The 18910-nt window shown below is 42.8% G+C and overlaps 1 protein-coding gene across 4 annotated transcripts in view; it reads left to right on the top strand.

Moving 5' to 3' along the window:
* Window positions 1-17362, top strand: part of CSNK1A1 (casein kinase 1 alpha 1) — a gene marked incomplete at its 3' end in the record, with an annotated part of 32332 nt that extends 14970 nt beyond the window's left edge. The window contains exons 5-11 of one of the 4 annotated variants that reach the window (XM_084216082.1): window positions 1251-1334; window positions 4053-4192; window positions 7294-7372; window positions 8361-8435; window positions 9781-9887; window positions 10741-10889; window positions 15812-17362. In XM_084216082.1, the coding sequence (XP_084072208.1) occupies window positions 1251-1334; window positions 4053-4192; window positions 7294-7372; window positions 8361-8435; window positions 9781-9887; window positions 10741-10889; window positions 15812-15819 (642 nt within the window). Of the gene's footprint in view, window positions 1-1250; window positions 1335-4052; window positions 4193-7293; window positions 7373-8360; window positions 8436-9780; window positions 9888-10740; window positions 10895-15811 lie in introns of those variants that run through there. The other 3 variants (XM_084216084.1, XM_084216085.1, XM_084216083.1) reach the window with 3 other exon arrangements.
* Window positions 17363-18910: the final 1548 nt, after the last annotated feature.

The following is an 18910-nucleotide window of genomic DNA, read 5'->3' as shown; positions in this document are numbered from 1 at the left end:
TCCCAAGTTTCATACTTTCACTCTGTACAGCTCTATTTTTCTCTGCTGTGTTGAGCAGTTTAGGCTCCTTAATTCTCTGGCATGACTCAAAGTAGAACTTGAAAACTTTTATTTTGGTTTTTTCCTAGTTTTAGTTTCTGATTTCCAATTGTTCTTTTTGGGCCATTTTTCTATACTTTTGCACAGTCATGCTAGGTTGGCATTGCTGCACTCCAGTTCATCTTGGTGTGGATTAATGGCCTAGAAATTGCTGCTCTGCTTACTTTAGAGGAGGAACACATTAGATTTGCATCAGCTGAAATCAAAGACAAAATTGCCTACAAACCATTTGAATTTTTCCCTTTAGGGAGCCATGCAATGATATGGTGGTAAAGCACTGTGGGCATGGGCTTCATTTATGTTTCAGAGGGTTAGGGAGTTCCTGACCCAAGTGCAAATTAATAGTTTTACATGAGCAAAATATGGAATGGGTTCCTTCAGTTTGGAATCGAGTGCTTTGTCTGGGAAACATTTGCCACCATATGATATTTAATGTTTCTTTTTGTAACCAAGTGTAGTTTTGGGGTTTTTAGAGATGACTCTACACAGTTCAAAGAAAATCAGCCACAAAGACTAGAACAGCATGGTAATCTTGTTCCAGTAGCTTCCTGTCAGTTATATTTAAAAAAAAAAAAAAAATTATTTTTTTTCCCCCAAATTTTAATTGGGTGATTGGGACAAATTTTGCTCCCACCTTAAAAGATGAATTTCCAGCTGTGCTAGAAATAAGCCCTGCATGCTTATGAAAGTAAACTTTAAGGTGACTAAATGCCTTCTACCTCTTCCTTACTGAAGATTTACTTTTTCTAAATATCTTATGGGGGAAGGGCAGTTTGTGGAACCAAAGGCTGCTTTTGTAAGCAAAAACTTGAATCTCCTTTTTTAATAGAGCCAAATGTCACCATTGCTATCCCTGGTTAAGGCAGTGCCATTTTGGAGCGGCTCACAGTTGAAATTTACCTTGTCCCATCTGTCAAATTTTCTCCTTGGAAAAAAAAAATAATACTACTATAAATAATCAAAATATGACTCAAAAAAAAAAAGATGGAAAGATACAGTTTTTTTGAAAAGTACAGTGCTTGGTGGAAGAAGGATGGCATTTGGCTACCCTGTTCTTTCTCGAACGCCTCGGTGTTGCCTGTCTGCGCCGGCCAATGTTGCAATGTAAGCAAGACTGTTTGATGCACTGCCACCCTCTATTGTTTGTTCAGTGTTTAGAATCTCCAGTGGGGAAGAGGAAAAGAAGCATGACTGTTAGTACTTCTCAGGACCCATCTTTCTCAGGATTAAACCAGGTCTGAACTGTCTCCTATTCCAACCTCAACCCCAAATTCATGTGCTTTATTTTTGTTTCGGTTATTTTTTTTTTGTTTGGTTTATTTTTTGTTTTTTATTTTGTTTTTCTGGAGAATGTAGACCTTGCAAAAGCACCTCTTATGTTGGCATTATTCAGACATACTTGGCAAACATGTAACATTACTAAGATGTTTCCCTGTGGCGCTTGTTTAAATTGTGGAATTATTTCTAAACTTTGATAGGGCTAAATGTACGTGCTTGATTTCAGGTGCAGGTTTTATTTGTGGTCTTTCCAACTCAAAAAGCAATCTCCTAAAAGTGTGGTGAAGGATAGACATGAAATAGCAGGGCTCCTGCTTGCCTTGCTGAAGGTTTCCTGCAGTTCCTATGGATGCACATGGAGAAGTTCTGTTACCACTTCAGCCAGACTCCTCCCCGCACAGTTTCCTTTCAAAATCACCCCAAATGTGTAATGAAGATTTAATATTTTCATCCATTTTGCTTAAAAACTGAAATTACTCCAACAAGCTACGTCTTGGAGAAGCAGGAGCTTATCTTGTAGTGTCTAATGTCATATTTCTGACTCTTGAAGAGAAAATGAATTGCAGGGAGAGGAAGACATTTGCCAGTTGGTAGCAGGACAGCTGGAAATTGCTGAATATGAATCACTGCTCGGGAGCTTGGCCATTGGTCCACAGCTTTCCACAGTAGTCTCCATGGATTAAATCCCAGGCGGATTCCTGCTGTACACAAGCTGACAGGCTTCTGTTGTCTGCTTCTGAAACTTTCTTATCAGAGGCACAGACTTTGATCTACTTCTCTAGTTGCTCTTGGCAAAAATCGTGCCCTACTTCTCCAGTTTCCTGCTGATAGTGCAACAAACAGAATGAAGGTGGTGTGAGGTTATCTGGGAACTGGCACTGGGACGTTCTGTGCTCATCCAAACTGGGCTGTGTCTCCCAGCTTAATTCTTTCCAGGAGGGGCTCACTCCTCTGCCTTCAACCCATCCACAGGGAATCACAGACTGATCCTGAGCTAGGGAACAGAGCAAACTTCCCCAGGGAAGCTGCTGCTCTAAAAAGATAGCCAGTTACTGGTCTGTGTTGTGGGCCAAATCAGAAAATGAGGGATTGCATTCGAGGTCAGGCCTTGCTTCTAGGAAAGTCATAGCAGAGCAGTCACGTAGAGCCTTATACTGTCTGCTTTGAGATTCAATATCAAATATTTCCTGGCATATCATGTGATTTCCTGGTAGCTAGGGAACATATCCATGCTCACTGAGTAGCTGCCTGTAGTGGGTGCAGCACAGCCAAGACCCACACCTTGCTGAGCTGTCTGAGCAGTGGAGTTGATTTAAAAACTTGGGTTACTGTCTCTTGCTCCAAGCATTCTGGGCTTTCAGGATGACTTTCACCTGAACAGCAAATGTAGCACTGCAGTACCTTGTGTTTGCATGTAAGTCATGGCAAGACTTCAACCCCAGGTTTTCTGCTCTGACACCAGTAGCTTAAGAGGATTTTAGCTTTGTTTTTTTCCTGTCTAGGCTACTGTAGTTGGTAAATCTTCTTGAATCAGAATTCTGAGCCGCACTTGAGAAACTTACAGTATCTTGGATACTTCAAACAGAGTTGAACTTCCTAGTTCACAGCACTTCCAGTGTGCCAGTGACCCCCCCATTTCAGCCTTGGATGTATTTTAGTCTCCAGCTTGCTTTTAAAGATGTATCTTCAGTTCTGGAATCAGCTTGAAGGTGATACCAAGTTGGTTTTTACTGAGACTTTATCAAATTTTAAATGTCTTCTTTCCATCACGTTCTGCCCCCACCCAAGTTACTTTTGCAGCACTGATCAGTCTGTAGGGACTGTAGTCCTTGATCCTGTAGCATTAATTCAGTGTTGGAATCAGGATTTGTAGCTTGAAGTCTGAGTGCTAGAGTTTGAAAGGTTCTTTATGTACTTCTTTCTGCCTCAACTTTTTTTGCCTAGTCCTGAAATCTTGCCCAAGAAAGTACAGCTTGGATGACCCTTTGTAGGTGGGCTGGCTGGCAGCACTGATTACCACACACTAATTACCACACACTCAGGTTGCTAAATACCAAATCATTGGGCAAGCTTGGTTATTAGAAACCCAAATTGGATCCATTCCTTGGCTCCAGCTTCCTTTCTGTGTTAAAAACAGCAAGTTTGTCCTGCTGCTGTGGCAGTGTTCTGGGAGCCTTAAAATGAGCCAAGAACAAGCTGTCTTGTTTGCTGGGGAAGGTTTTGGCCTTGTGCTCTGCAGAATGGCCACTGTTCTTTGGGACAGGAGGTTGCAGGATGTGCCTTGTTCATTAAGCTGCCCTTAGCTCCCTGTGTGTGCCCTGCTCTGGTGCCAGTGGGGTCTGGGATGTGCTTTCACACATCTTCCTCCCTCAGGAGTGCACTGCAGTCAGCAGACTACAGTAGTGATAGAAAATAGTGGTAGAACTAAGCTCCAGAGGCTGAGTAGCACGATCTAATCCATTGCAGAGGGTTGAGAAAAGGCTTGAACTAATTCACCATTGAGTTTTTAACTGACTAGTTTAAGCTGGTTGCGCCTCCGCACTGTTACTTTGCTTCTTTTAACTGTAGGCTGTTACATTGTCTGGGTGTCTTAAAACATAGCTAATGCCTAGTGAAAGAAGTTGGGAATTTTTTGTTTTGGATAGGAATCTAACCTATTTTCATTTCTCTTGAAGTTATTCCTTATTGACTTTGGTTTGGCCAAAAAGTACCGGGACAACAGGACAAGGCAACACATACCATACAGAGAAGACAAAAATCTCACTGGCACAGCTCGATATGCCAGCATCAATGCACACCTTGGCATTGAGCAGAGGTGAGTGCAACCTGCTGGAGGGTGCAGGGTGGTCTTTGGAAGCTTCTGAAGAGTCTGAGCTCATTTTGTATGAAAAGTGTATCTATCTCTTTGCAAGTGTTCTTCCTTTTGGCTGCCTGTGCAAGGATGGGGGAAAATCCAAGCACCTCATTTGCTTCTTGAGGAGACTGTGTGTCTTGCAGACATCAGGTGGATGTTCTGCATATTATTTTGGCTTTTTAAAGGCTAAGCCATACTTTGATGTGGGTGTGTCAGAGGCCCTTCACACATAGAATGGTGCAGTTTGCTGATGTGTTGGTACCTGTTGGCAGCACTGCTGACTGGCTTCAGAGGCCTTTCAGTAAGCAGAAAGGGTGTTCTAAAGCTGGTGTCTGGCCTGTTTTCCCACTCTCTTCAGCTTAGTAAACCATTATTTCTCCTTTTGCCTGCAAGCAAGACTTAAATACCTTCAGTCACACTGTATTTTAGTTTTATGTCTGTAGGTATGTACACATGTGTGTGGATATATTTATTAGAGCTTTGCTTAATCAGCAAACACAATTTTATCTTATGGATCAAAGGCATTTTATTCCTACAGAATCCCAGCATTTTCTAGTGGAGAGAGCACTTCAAGTTGTTTGGAAGTGTTAGGTATTTCTGGGATATCAAGGGATGCCTCTCTTCCTTCCATCTGTGCCTGAAAGTTGTATTGGATAACTGAAGAGTGTGGCTTTACCTCTCTGGGATAGTTAAAGCTTCCAGGAATGTCTGTGCCTCTGACCTTTGTGTTAACCAAGATGGCAATGACGGAATTTCTCGTGGTCAGCTTCAACAGAACATGTAACCCACAAATGGTGCTTTAAAATGCTCCATGTTTCCTTTTTTACTTTAATTTCCTTAAGGTTCCTTCAGGGTATTTTATTGTTTATCAGTGCCATTATTTAAGCCAGCTTGGCATGTGGCTCAGGGAGATAATGGCAGGTGTCACTTCTGAAATAAATGCATTTCACAGATCCCAAGCAGTTCTGGTAAGGGAATATCTATGCTTGCACCTGAGAGTGAAGGAGGGATCTGCAAAGGATGTTGCTTTTGAATTTAGTTGGGTGCCAAAAATTGAGTTTGGTTGAATTTTCCACCATAGCTGCTGGTAATGGGAATTGTGTTATAATTAGAAATGTAGGTTGGTGCTTGCTAAAAGCTGCTAAACTGTCTAGGTCAAGCCAGCAGTGAGGCAAAGAAGTAATGCATTCCTGTAATCAGGAGAAACCAGTTCTGGAGCTTATGGCAGAATATTTCAACCTCTAGTCCTCCTGTACTTTTAACTGTTACAGAACATGTTTTCCTACAGGTAATGACAGCTGTGCTCAAGGAGCTGTTTGCAGTGGTATTTAGTTTAATAATGGGGAGGATTGTCCTGTTTTCCAAATCCTGAAAACTATTTTTATCAATATATTGTAATAATGTAACTATTGCAGATTTACAGAACTAAATGTTTCCTACTGCAAGATCATTGCATTAAACATTAAAACAATGAGCTGGGTGGGGGATGGATGCTCTTAATCCCTTTATTGCTTCTGAATTTACCACTGCCTTCTCAGAAAACATAATTTTATGTCATGGTCCTGTGCAGCAGGTTCATTGAATGCTGTTGGTGATTAAAATCTGCAGTTCTAATGGAATTAGCAAGTTTTGCAGGCTGGAATTTGTGGGCTCAGTATCATTTTTCAGCCCTTTGTCTGTGGTTTCATGTTGCAGCTGAGATGATCTGAGGGGAGGGAACCAATCCCCTCTTCCCTGGGCACAGCAGAGCTTTTCTGGCCTTGAGCTCAAAGCTTTCTGGAGCCAAGCTGATTTTCCCCTGGGATAGCTTTGCCTTTGTTCCCCAAAGGGTCACAGAGCTGGCCCATGAGTGAGGGGGTGCCAGGCTGTTCTGGTTCTGTTGGCTGGGCTAGAACACAAAACATCACCAGCTTCTTTCTTCTCCTACCAAGATCAGGTTAGAGCCTGTTCCCACTTCTGGGGAGCTGTTTCCCCTCACCTTTGTGTGTAATCCTGTTTGCAATACCACTGTCAGCCTTTGATCCTTGTTGGGGTAGGAGGTGTAGAGTCTGTCCTGCCACTCTTTAAATCCTTCTCTGGGTGAGAGAGCAGCAGCAAAACCCACCAGGTTGTCCCCATAAGGGAGCAGGGAGGAGAAAAAGAAGTTATTTTTCTGCCTCATACTAAATAGATGTCAGCTGCAGAGGGGCAGTCAGAGGAAAAATCTGATTTTACCACAGCTGGGTAGAGGCAGCTTTGCCAAGAGGAAAAAAAAATCCTGGAGTGTGTTTTCCACTCCAGTGAACTGTGCTGCTCTTGGTGCTCAGGAAAGCTGTGAGCAAAGTGCAGTGGTGTTCATGTGGCCAGAGTGGGGATGAGGAACATGTGCAGGACAGAAAGCATTTGAAGCCTTTTGCATGAGAGTTTGTGCAAGTTCTCAGCTGGATCACTTTGGAGTTCTCCAGCTGCCTTGGAACAGACTTTGGTGGGAAGAAGGCAGAGGCATCTCTCAGAGTGATTCATGTACTTCCATAAATATTGCTGCCTTTTAAAATCAGAGGCAGCTCAGGAGGTTTTGACAGAAGGCAAGGAAGAAAGGAGCAATGCCCCTTAGGGACCAGGTGGTCAGGATTGATCTCAGACTGAGCCAAGGTTCAGGGAAAAATGTGACTGACGAGATGTTACAGCCTTATTGACCTCATTAACCTCATTCTCTCTTACAATGCATTCCATGGTTCCTACAGGAAAATCTTCTGGTTTTACCCAAGCTACTTAAGGCAGGAAAGACATTTCATCATTGGGGTTTTTTTTTTTGTTTGTTTGTTTTTTGTTTGTTTTTTTTTTTTTTTCATTTTCCAAAGATTTTGTTTCCCAAATCAGTGTAACTGCAGGTGGAGCCTTAGAACACACAATACCTACAGAATATTTCTTGCTTAAAAAATGAATAGGATCTCTTCCTATCTTAGGGTTTTCTTAGGGTTTGTTCCTGACTTATATTTTAATTTAAATTTTTGAATGCTAGCCCTGTGTAATAAAGTAAAAAATGGCAGAATTTGTAATTCCTTGTGTTTTTCCTCCTGCAGTCGTCGGGATGACATGGAGTCTCTAGGCTATGTATTGATGTACTTTAACAGAACCAGTCTGCCTTGGCAAGGATTAAAGGTAGGTTATGATGCTTTTTTTTTCCCTCCCCCACCCTTTTAATATTTTTTTTCATGTTTGGGTAGCATGCTTCTGCCTGCCAGGTGGGTTTATATAATGTTTAGCCTCAGTTGTACAAAGCAGCTTTTCCCAAAGCTTGATATTTATAGACGGTGGATTCTGCCTCTTACGCAGCAGGCAAAATGTGCATTGTTGGACTGTCTTAAAATTTATGCTAAACAATAGCTGACATCATCTTTGCCAGTTATTGTCCTGTTGCAGGCTGAGGCCCCTTTGGGAAATAAAAAATAACATTGTTAGTGGCTTTTTGAATTGCTGGAGAGAGCGTGGAAATAATCTCTTGCCTGGCAAGTTCAGCCTCAGTGGTGTCTTCAGTCCAGGTTATGGCACAACTGAATAATTATTAACTGCAGCAGGCTTGTTCAGGATTTCCATGTATGGGAGCCAGCTACAAACGTGGCAAACATTTCTTATTTCACTTATTTAGACTCCAGTGATTGGTTTTCATGTTTTAATTGTTTTTCTTTCTTCGTGTGAGAGTTGTGTAATTCTAATGGTGTTGCAGCTGCACAGTTTCTAAAAAGGCAGCAGCTTGTGGGCCACTGGAACTCCTCAGCTGCAAACGAATGTAAAAGCTGCTGAAGCACCAGGCAGCCCTGAATGGGGCACTGAGTGGGAATTAATACAACTTTGGCAAATGTAGCTGCGAGTCTGGTGTGGTTAATGGACAAAAGCAGCAGCTAGAACTACACGAGCTGTGCCATGTGATGGAAGCATTAGACTGAGACAAATGGTATTAAACTGTGGCCAAATCTTAATACCAGATTGACCTTCATTCTCTTTGCAATAAGTGTGTGGGACTTGGAGATTTCACATAAAATACTTATGGTTGACCAAAGGATTTTTGTCATTTTTTTTTTTTTGCTGCTGTCCTTGTTAATCCAGTGTTGCACAATATCTCTTATATTGTGACCTACATGTTCCACAGGCTGCAACAAAGAAGCAAAAGTATGAAAAGATTAGTGAAAAGAAAATGTCCACTCCTGTTGAGGTTTTGTGTAAGGTAAGAGTTTCCAAATGATGTCATACTGGGAAATGGAAATTCTTTTATTGTTTGGTTTGTTTTTTGTTGTTTTTTTCCCCTAAACTTGAGCCAATATATTAAATAGCCTCACATGGCATTTGCTGCTGAATAATACTGCTTTGTCAGGCACTGGGTGCCTTGTGTTTGGCCACCCAGCAACACTGGGAATGCGTGTTCAGGGCAGCATTTGCTGCTGCTCCTTGGCAAAGTTCATGCCACCATCATTCAGGTCTTGCTGACTGTTGGCTGTGCAAGCTCCCAGCTCTCTTAGGTGAGGCTTGTTCAGTTCTTCAAGGTTTACAGTGCAGGTTTGACATCAGAAGTAAATAAGTAACCAAGGTGGAGCTGTCTGGCTCGCCCACATCCACTTTCTGCTTCTCCGGGAGGGTTCATATTGTCTGTCCTTACTCAAGGAGTGGCTGTAGTGGAATTGGATGCAAGTGATCTTTGTTTTTCTAAGGTTTTCCTTTGAGTCTTAAGATTCCTTTTGCACTATGGCATCTGAGTGCTTCTTAACAAAGGTCCTTGAGAGCACAGCAGGGCTTGTGCCCCTCAGACAGCAGCACCAAGGATTGCACTTTCTAGTTCTGCACATCTCTATCCCCAGAGTCTCACAGCATCTCCCAAGCCATTGAACTGTTACTGGGATGGTTTGGGTTGGAAGGGATCTTAAAAATAATCCAGTTCCAACCCCCTGCTGGGGACAGGGACACCCTCCACTAGTCCACATTGCTCAGAGCTCCATCCAGTGTGGCCTTGAACTTCCAGGGATGTTACACTGTGTGGTTTTTTACAGCACTGTTCTCTGTGCTATTACCTATTTCAGGCAGGCTTTAATACAGCATTAAATGTTTAAAAATGTAAAGCAGAAAATCTTTGAAAGAGGTTTTCATAATTTAAGTTTCCACACTTAATGCTTGTTAACTGACCTTGTCTCTACTGTGTTCGAGCAGATTATCAAGGAAACAAGAGTGAATCTCTTACCAGATAATTATCATTATTTTAGAGACTTAGTTAAGAAGAACAAGGTTTAATTAGGATGAACAGTGTGCTTTATAAATAAGTTAAATGTTGAAGGTTCTGGTAGCAGAGAGCTTATGATTGCAAACCACCCATGAGGTAACAGTTCTGGGGAAGGAATGTGTACCTGAGCAAATCCACATGCTGAACTACAGAACACATTAACAACTAGGGGCAAAGTGGAATTAATTCATGCATCTTCAACCAGTTTTCCCTTGCTGTTAGAGACAGATGTACATCTTCTTGCCTTTGGTAGGAGGTTTTTGCTGTAAGCCATGGCTTGATTAACACTGTTGATTTACAGGGGTTCCCTGCAGAATTTGCCATGTACCTGAACTACTGTCGTGGCCTGCGCTTTGAAGAGGCACCAGATTACATGTACCTGAGGCAATTATTCCGTATTCTTTTCAGGTCAGTCTCCAAGTGGAAAAGTACAGAAACTTCTCAGGGATCCAGTTGGGAACTGCTCTGTGGGACTGGTACTGCAGAGAGCAGCTCCTATGTGTGTGTGATGTAGGGAGTTCTTCTGGGACTCCCTTTCATTTTAGAGCTTCAAAAGCTGTTTAAAGGACCTGAAAATTATTGTTCAATGTTAAACATAAAGGGAAAAGATTCTCTTGTTTTTGCATTGTGTGATGTGACCACAGGGTTGAGCCCATGCTTCAGGTTCTGTTGCAAGTACCATAAGAAATTGACCCCTTGGTAGAAGTCTTTGAAGCTTTTTATGTTTGGAAAATGGTGCTGGGCCCAGCAGTGGTTCCCAGGAGAGACATTTCAGTGGAGAAGAATAGTGCTGCTTCATTGAGCTCGTTAGAGCAACTGGAACATAAACTCCACCTTGTGCAGTGAACAGCATCTGTCAAAAGAAGGGCTGGTACTGATCTCTCGAGTCTCCCCCCAGGTTTCTGGAATCCAAAGAATTCCTATTCAGTGATGTACAATACTGCAGTCTTTCCTTGAAATTATATCTATTTAAAAAAAAAAAAACAACTCAGAAGCTCAGTGCAGACGGTGAGTGAGCTGGGCTGGGAGGAAGTGCTGCTTCCACAAGTGCAGACCTTTGTGTAAGCAATGAGTAAATGCTGCTGGCTGGTATTTGGGCTTGTTGCAAGAATCCCTTTAAGTTAGTAATACTTAGCATTTCTATACCATTCATAATCTCTAAAGCAGCTTAGAGAAGGAGCTATCCCCTAGTTGTGGGATTTCAGGCAGGGCTCGGTGTTTGCTCGGATGTGTTACAGCAGAACATTTCCCTCTCTTGCAGGACCTTGAACCACCAGTATGACTACACATTCGACTGGACAATGTTAAAGCAGAAAGCAGCACAGCAGGCAGCCTCTTCCAGTGGGCAGGGGCAGCAGGCCCAAACCCCCACAGGCAAGCAAACTGACAAATCCAAGAGTAACATGAAAGGTTAGTAGCCAAGAACCAAGTGACGTTACAGGAAAAACAAAAATTCCACGAATTTGGACAACGGCGGCAATTCCAAGTGTTAGATCAAGGAGGTGGTTTAAAAACTACATTTGGCTCTTAAATTCAAAAGCAAAACCAAAAGACGTCCTTGGAGAATTTGACTACTAACTTTATACCAAAATGTCCTTGTTATTCATATCATTTCTTCTGGGGATGTTGGGTCATTTTTAACCACTGCATCTTTTGCTCCCGCATTAACCACTTTCCAAAAACAAGAAACTGACTTGGTGTTGGGAATGTGACATTTTTATTTATTTTGATTTATATATATACATATATATGTCCTTATATATGTATAAATATATAATGCAATCCAAAATCCTAGACCTAACACTTTTTAAGGGATAATTGTCATTGACTAGGCAAGGATCTAGAGACTTTGGGTTCTGCTCTGTGGTAACTGGTACAGTGCTGTGGGTTTGCTTCTGTTCTGTATGCCTCAAACACTGGGAACAGAAAATTGTGACTGCTCTGGCTTCCTCCAGTGGGTTTACATTGAGACATTTGGTCCAGAGTTCAAGGAAAGGACCAGTGAGCTCAAAATGCCTTGTCTAAATCAAGCAGTAACCCCAAACTGTTCTGGATTGCCAGCTCACAATTTTCTGAAGTATCTGGGTGCTCTGGGGTGGGGCTTCAGGTTTCCTGATGATTTTTTGATGTTTCTAGGTTATGGTTTCAAAGGGAAATGTTGTGACATGTTCAAATGTAATTGTGTAATAACTGAAAACCGAGTTCTGAGAAGATGCATCAATTTTTTTTTCCCACATGGTCTAGAAGCTTTTAATTTTTTATTTTTTATTTTTTTTTGTAATGCAAATGTGCTGGTGTGAGTCTGGTAAGTCCCTAGAATGAAACTGCCACATCTGTGGGCCATTCTTGCCATGAAACCAATTCCTGCAGCTGAGCTGTGGATAAAATTGAAAATAATGAGATTGTGTGACTGAGAATAGACAAACAAGGTTTAAATTCTGTACTGAGGCATTGCTGCTCTTCAGTACCTCTTGTCTGTCATTTTTGTATGTATAAAATTACATACTTGCTAACATGACAATCCTGGAAGTCAAAGAAATGCAGAAGTGTTTACAATAAACTTAAACATTTTTCTTCACATAGTGTGGGAGCGTTCAAACCTTACCAGGTGTCTTTAGTCAAAATAGCTATCAAAATCCCACATTTTGTTCAGAATAAATGAAGTATTAAAACACCTGCTGCTTTTCCCAAGATTGAAGTGGTTCTTGAAAAAAAAACAAAATTCAGAGATGCCATTAAGTGTCAGATTTTTGGCACAGAGGGGCTGGATCTGACAGGCTGGAAACCAGTTCCTGCAGCTGCAACACCAGTAGCAGACTGGGTGATTAAGCACCTGGGCTTGGATTGCTTCCTGAAATAGAGAAACTCTGACTGAAGTTCAGAACCCAGCCCAATTTGGGGTGTGGAGTGGTTGGCTGTTCCAGCAGGAGAAGATAATTTGAGCAAAAATGCACATTCCTCACAACAGCTCATGCTCAAAGGGAGGGCTTTGCAGGATGTGGTGATCTGTAAGTGGAACCTGCCCTGAAAATCAGGTTGTGAGCTGGTGAAACAGTTTGGCTGAAGTGTTCTGAGGTTTAACATGCTGCTTTCCTGCCTCAGACAGTCTCTGCCCAAGTGCTGTGTGTGAAGAAAGAAAAGGTCATTAAAGTGATTATCTGCCTGCACCTTGAAGTGATGCTTCAGTGTCAGAGAGGGCTGAGCTCACCGCCAGGGATGAGCAGGGAAGCTTTGCCATGGAGCCTCAGACCATTTCTATCACTGATTTACCTTCCTTATCACACTGTCCTTTGGGAGACACCCCTTGCTCCAGCTGAGATGAAATTCCTGGGCTTTCAGCACAATTTCATTGGGGTTTTTGGGGAACGACTCTCCCGTCCCCATCACCAAGAAGGGCTTGTGACCTTTGGGTTGATCAAGCTGTAATGTCAGCAGAGCATTAAAGCAGTGCTTGGCAAACATCTGGAGACTTCAGAGGCTTGATCTCTTCAGCAAAGTAAAGATTTCCAGAGTCCTAAAATCCTACATGTCTTTTTGTGGGGAATTCTGCCTGTTAATGAAGATTTTTTTGAACCCAGCTAAGCTGAAGGAGGAGGCAGTGTGGCTTGGATGCTCTGTCACACTGGAGAGGATGAAATATCTGGTTATTTTTTCTGGAGTTCAGTTAAATTCTTTTGTAGTTGCTGTAGCAAAGCCTGTGTGGAAGTGGCTTAAAAAGCTTCCTGGTATCAAATGTTACCCCTCTGGTAACCCTATCCATTGAACAGGAGTCCTGCAAATAGCAGTGTACAGGTGCAGTTATTTGTAAAGTGCTGTTGAAGATTTGCATCTGATCAGGGTGGGCCAGGGAAGTACAGACTCAGATTGTTTGTCCAGTGTGCTCATTTACAGATATTCCTGATTTCCTTAACTCAGATCCATGTTAAATCATCAATGAATCCTAGAGTTGATCCAGGCTAAATATTCTGCTTGGTTCCAGAATAACCTGTTCTGTCCATGGCCTTTTTTCTCTTTAGTTTTTTTTCCCCCTGCCCCTCTCTGGAACTGTGTGCAGTGTCTTTTGTAACAGCCAGATCAGCTGGTTTGGAACTTGGAGAGGTGAACTGTTCCAGCAGACAGAGCTCTGCTGACTCGGGCAAGTTGGGCTGCCTCTCTTTTGCCAGAGCAGCAGTTGTTCAGGTGTGATTTGTAACTGTGCTTGCACTCAGCTTCCCTCAGTCATAAAAGTGACTCAGGCAGTCAATCTGCAGGATAAAGTCTACCAGGTCCATTTGGGAGACGTGCTTTTAACTCCTGGCAGTGGAGATTCTGCCAGGCTGTCAGCAGCTCCATTAATATTTGCTGGATGTTTGTGGTGATGGCAGGATTGCTCAGAACAGACTGAGACTTCTCTGCTTGAGAATTAGAATTATTGACACCTGAATCCTTCTCACTTGCTTGTCTGGAGAAATGGAGAATACACAAAGTCTGAGCATTTCAAACTGAGGAGGTTTTTAGGGAATTATACTGCAGTAATTGCTGCTCCCCTGTCAATCACATCTTCAGCCATGGTAATAATAAAGCAATTTGAGGATCCCTCATGTAGCACAGAGATTTTCAGAGGTTTGGGTAACACCTCAGAGGGACAAGGAGTGATGATTTGGCCCTGTATGGAGTGAAGATCTGTGGAAGAGATGCCACCATGGACTCTCCAGCACGTTCCTCATGCCAGCAGTACCCTGTGTGCTCTGAGTATCTCCATCTCATCTGACAGCTGTGGTTGGGCTGTGTCTTTACAGGACTTTGAAGGGACATTTTGAGTTGAATCCAGCTCCCTGTTGCTCTCTGTAGCTGGACATTCTCCTGCCCATATTACCTTGGGTTTGAGGAGTTCTAAGAGCAGCAGATCATTGGTAGGATGTCCTTTGTCCTCAGGTTCAGGCTCCCATTTCTTGTGAAATACTCAGACTTCTGAAGCAATGAGCTGATCTATTTCTTTCCACACTCTCCTTTGTTGACTTTGTTTTGGCTGCTTTGATGGAGAAAGTGGTTCAAAAGATGAATCAGTGTTCTCTGCTGAGCACACTGAATGGAAAAACAGCATAATTTTTGGTTGTGTACATCAAGTAAGGATTAGGGAACTCAGGAGTCGCTGAGCTTTCTGTGGGAACTTGCAGTCAAGTGGGAATGGCTGTCTTGATTCTGGTGCAGGATTTTTTTTTTTTAATATGGCCAGTGCTGGATAAAGAGAATTGTCCCTCAATGCATCAACACTACATTTGAAACAAGTTATTGAACCTCTTTGAAATGACCTGTAGCCAGTTCTGGAAGAGTTAAAGCCAATTTCTGGGTGCTCTCCAGATACATTTTGGACAGAATGTCAGACTAGTAAGACTTGTTTGCACTTGCTTCTCTCTGGATGACAGCACAAGCTATAGCTGAGGTCAGCTCTGTCTGTATTTCACTGAGAAGAGATTTCTGTTGCAAAAACTCAGAGCTGTTGCTGTGATGAACTCACCCATGGGCAGAACCATCCTGTCTGGAGAGCAGCCAGAACGGAAACTCGCTTGGCAAGGCCATCTTTGGTTGAGGCTGTGTGAAGCACAGCCCTGCCACCTGAGTCACCAGAAAGAAGCACGGAGGGAGGACTGGCTTAGCCTGCAGTAACTGGTTCCTGGAGATCTCTGTGTGCTCTGTACTCTCCCTATCCCCCAATGTCATTTGGAATTCTGAACATTAAGAGAATTGCTGTGTGTGCACCACCTCCCCTGTCCATGTGAGTCAGCACTTGTCCTTCCCAAGGCTGAGGTGTGCTGCTTGCCCAGTGGGTGTCCCAGGTGCTGCCTTGTGGGTGCCCAGAGCGTGCTGCTGTGGCTTTGTGGTGACAGCAGTTACTGTAAGGTGAGTGATCCCCTGCCTGCCCGTGTGACACTGCGGCTCTGGAGAGCACCCTGCAGTCAGATGACAGCTTGACATTCAGGGATATAAACATGAGCTACTGCAGACAAGTAGAAAACAATCCTATGAAATTACATCCTGTTTCCTAGTGGCAATAACACAGCTTGTTTTCAAACTGCTGGGCTGAATTCCTGCTGGAGGAATGTGGCATCCAGCTGGTGCATTCAGCCTGTTTCCCAGTGCAGCAGGAGGTGTGAGTGAGAGGTGTGTGAGCTCCAGAGCTGTGGCAAGTGCTGGTTACCTTTGGAAATGGACACCAGGAACTCTGCAATTCCCAGATGGAGCAGCATTTTCCCCTTTGAATGACCATAACTGCTGTTTAATTTTCCTCCTGTGAATGCTGTTGCTCGTTTCCATCCCGTATCAGTAAGTTTGCCCTTGTGTTTATCTTGCAGGTTTCTGAGCATGACGAGGATGGGACAAAGCAGAGCAGATCGGAGCAGGACTTGTCACTCCCCAAATCCTAGAAATTTTAGTTGATACACTTGCCAGTGGCTGTGGGCAACCATTTCCTTGGTGTAAAGAACTTAATATCAGTATAAACTGGCTCTGGGCAGTGTCAGTGATGCTGCACTTTGAGTTGTAGCAGCTGTAATTGTGAATATTACTGAGATAGTGAAACATGGTGTCCAGTTTTCTATTGCATTTTTTTCAAGTGGAAAAGTTAACTAATGGTTGACACACAAGTGGAGAAAATTGTGCATATGCCAATTTTTGTTACCTTTTTACTTTGAACTACACTGCTTATGAGATCTCATTGTTTTGGAAGAATGGCATGAACAGTCTTCGGCAACAGTTGTGATAATTGTAAATGCTCACAATTGTGCACTCTTTTCTGGTTATTCCTCCCTGGGTTTTGAAAGTTGTACACTTAAAACATTCTTAAAGTTGTTGGCTTCTATGTGCAACATACCAAGCCAGCTGACATGGTAGTAACCAAAGATTCCAGTTTTTAAGCATATGAAAGACTCTGCCTGCTTACCTGTGCTAGAAATAACAGCATCTAAAGTGAAGACTTAAGAGAAACTTAGCGACTACTAGATAATCTTTAGGACTCTGCATTAACTCTATAATGTTCTTGGTATAAAAGGAAAAACAGCATATTTGTCACGAAATTTAGTTAACATCTTACAACTGAACCTGTATGTAAGTTGCTTAGATAAATGTAATCACTGTAAACATCTATATGATCTGGGATTTTGTTTTTATTTTGAAGCGGGAGCTTTTTTGTTTACAAGTTCATTAAAAACTAAAAACTGTTTCTGTAAGGAAATGAGATTTTTTTAATTTGCCTTGTTAATTCAGTTTAAGAAATTTACATTACCCTGTTTTTAAACCAAGTTTAAGGCCATTTGTTAAGCAAAAGAAGTCATATTTCTTTCTAAATCATTTTAGATTTAGTGTTGTAACTCTTCCTCATTTTGTTTTTAAATAAATTTTGTATTTTTTCCTTGAGGGGGAAGGGGCAGTCTTGCATTTTTATAACCTGTTGTTTGAGACCAGCCCTCCATAATAAGATTGGAATTTTTTAAAATGAAATGGCATCTTTTGCAGACCCAGGATTGGCAGCCTCCGAGCATTGCCGTGTCCTGCCTCGGCTGGACTGACTTGTGATTGCTGCTTTGGAGAAAAAAATTGGAATGGTTTGAAAAAATTTGGATGGTTTGAAACCAAGGCATTTTCTTTCAAGTTCTTGTGAAGTGGATATGACCAGATTTCCTCTCGTTCTTGGGGGCAGCCTCGCACCATGCAGAGTTCACATTGGTTACTGCCCCAGGCTGTCTTCCTTCTCACTCCTATTCTAGCCCAGCTGAAAGAAAGAAATACTTTTATTGCTGGTAATTCTTTAACAGTGTAATTTATTCCTTTATAGCATGTCAGAATAAATTAAAAAAAAATGTCTGAAAATGCTGCCAGATGCCTATTGTGTAAATGTTGTCTGTATGTTTGCTTTTTAGACAGTTTTCATGCATGGAGCAGAGTTCCTGCTCACAGTTCATCTCTTTTACTGTTGGAAAAGATCTTTCCTTTTGAAAACCATTTCTTCAGGATCATAAGACACTGTGCACTCCTGGAATGGTGATGATGTGGATCAAGGCTCCCCTGTACTCTGTCCGAGAAGGATCTGCCCTGAGATGTTAAACTTTGGGTGGAGAACACTGTGTGCTAATAATAACAAATAATAAACGCTGGGATAGATAATCTGGGAGGCAGGGAGGCTCCTGGGCTTCAGAGATAGCAGAGTACACAGCAGGCTCTGCTGCCTGCCAGGTGCAAGAAGAAATGGAGCTCACTCTCCTGTCCAGGATTGTTTTCCAAACCCCTGAGTCTTGCCCCATCCAAATAAGGATGGTTTTCAAGCAGTGGCTCCTATGAAAACCAGTCTGTTTGTAAGAACTGGTATCTAGAGCACTGTGAGATGTCCTTATCCATGATTTCTGCTGTCTAGGCAACGTGTCTGACAACACACGTTGGCAGGAGGGGAAGAGGCATCAATGAAATGCCTTCTTGGCAGCTGTCCTTGGAGAGGCTGCTCGGAATTCTTGTGGCATCGCTTTTCATGCTCTGACATGAGATACTTGCTGCAAAGTTGGAGAAAATAATTTGGTTTCAGGAGAATAAATTATTTTCTTTGTCCGTTAAATTTGCTCGTGACTTTGAGGGGGGTTTGGAAGCAGAGCTGCTCTTGATGAGCTCTGCAAGGCAGAGTAAATACAATACATTTAGGGTGTTAAAATGCAGTGGTTTGTAGTTTGGGGATCTGCAAGTGCTGGGGAGGAGCCTGGAGCTCAGTCAGCCTTGCAGATGTGTGGGAACAGAATTTGTTTCTGCACAGCAGCGTGGGCCAAGTGTTTTGCATCAACAGCCTGTGCCAGATGTGCTGGCCAGGGCATGAGGTGCCCACCTTCCTTAAACAGGCACCCAACACCCGTTTGCTGTGTGCTCTCCCTGGTTTGTAACAGACTTCAGCCTGAAGGATTAAAACTCTGGATCCTGACTTCAGTTTGCACCTCTGCAAAAGTTTTATGTGAAGAGAGATTCACCTGCCAAGCCCAAACTTCTGCAAACAGCCCCAGGCCCTTGACAAGGAATCATCGTTTGGACAAGAGGCTGTAAAGCTCAAGATCTGTAGCCTCGTGCTCCCTGGAAAGTGCCAGAATTCGGGTGATGGCATTAGGATGTGACAACAGCTCCTTAGTCACCTCACTAAGCTGCGTCCAGGGTTCCAAAGCAATTTATTAACCTCCTTAGAACGACTCTGAGAGGCTTCCTAAGGCCACCTTCCAAAGGATTGCTTAATTGGGAGCACGGAGTGCTCATGTGCAGAGTACTGCTTCATTATTTTTAACCTATTTAAGCCATTCCTTGTTAGAAGCAGTTGAGAGCCTTTTTCTCTTCTCCTGTAAAGGCTCTGAAGAGAGACAGCTCTGGCTCCCAGTTACTGCCAGCGTCACTCCTTGGCTGCTCCTCTGCGTGCTGTTGGTAACAAGTGA

Source organism: Fringilla coelebs, assembly GCF_963513975.1.
Source record: "Fringilla coelebs genome assembly, chromosome: 15".
In the NCBI taxonomy this organism is placed as follows: Eukaryota; Metazoa; Chordata; class Aves; order Passeriformes; family Fringillidae; genus Fringilla; species Fringilla coelebs.
This window is presented reverse-complemented; position numbering and strand designations above follow the sequence as displayed.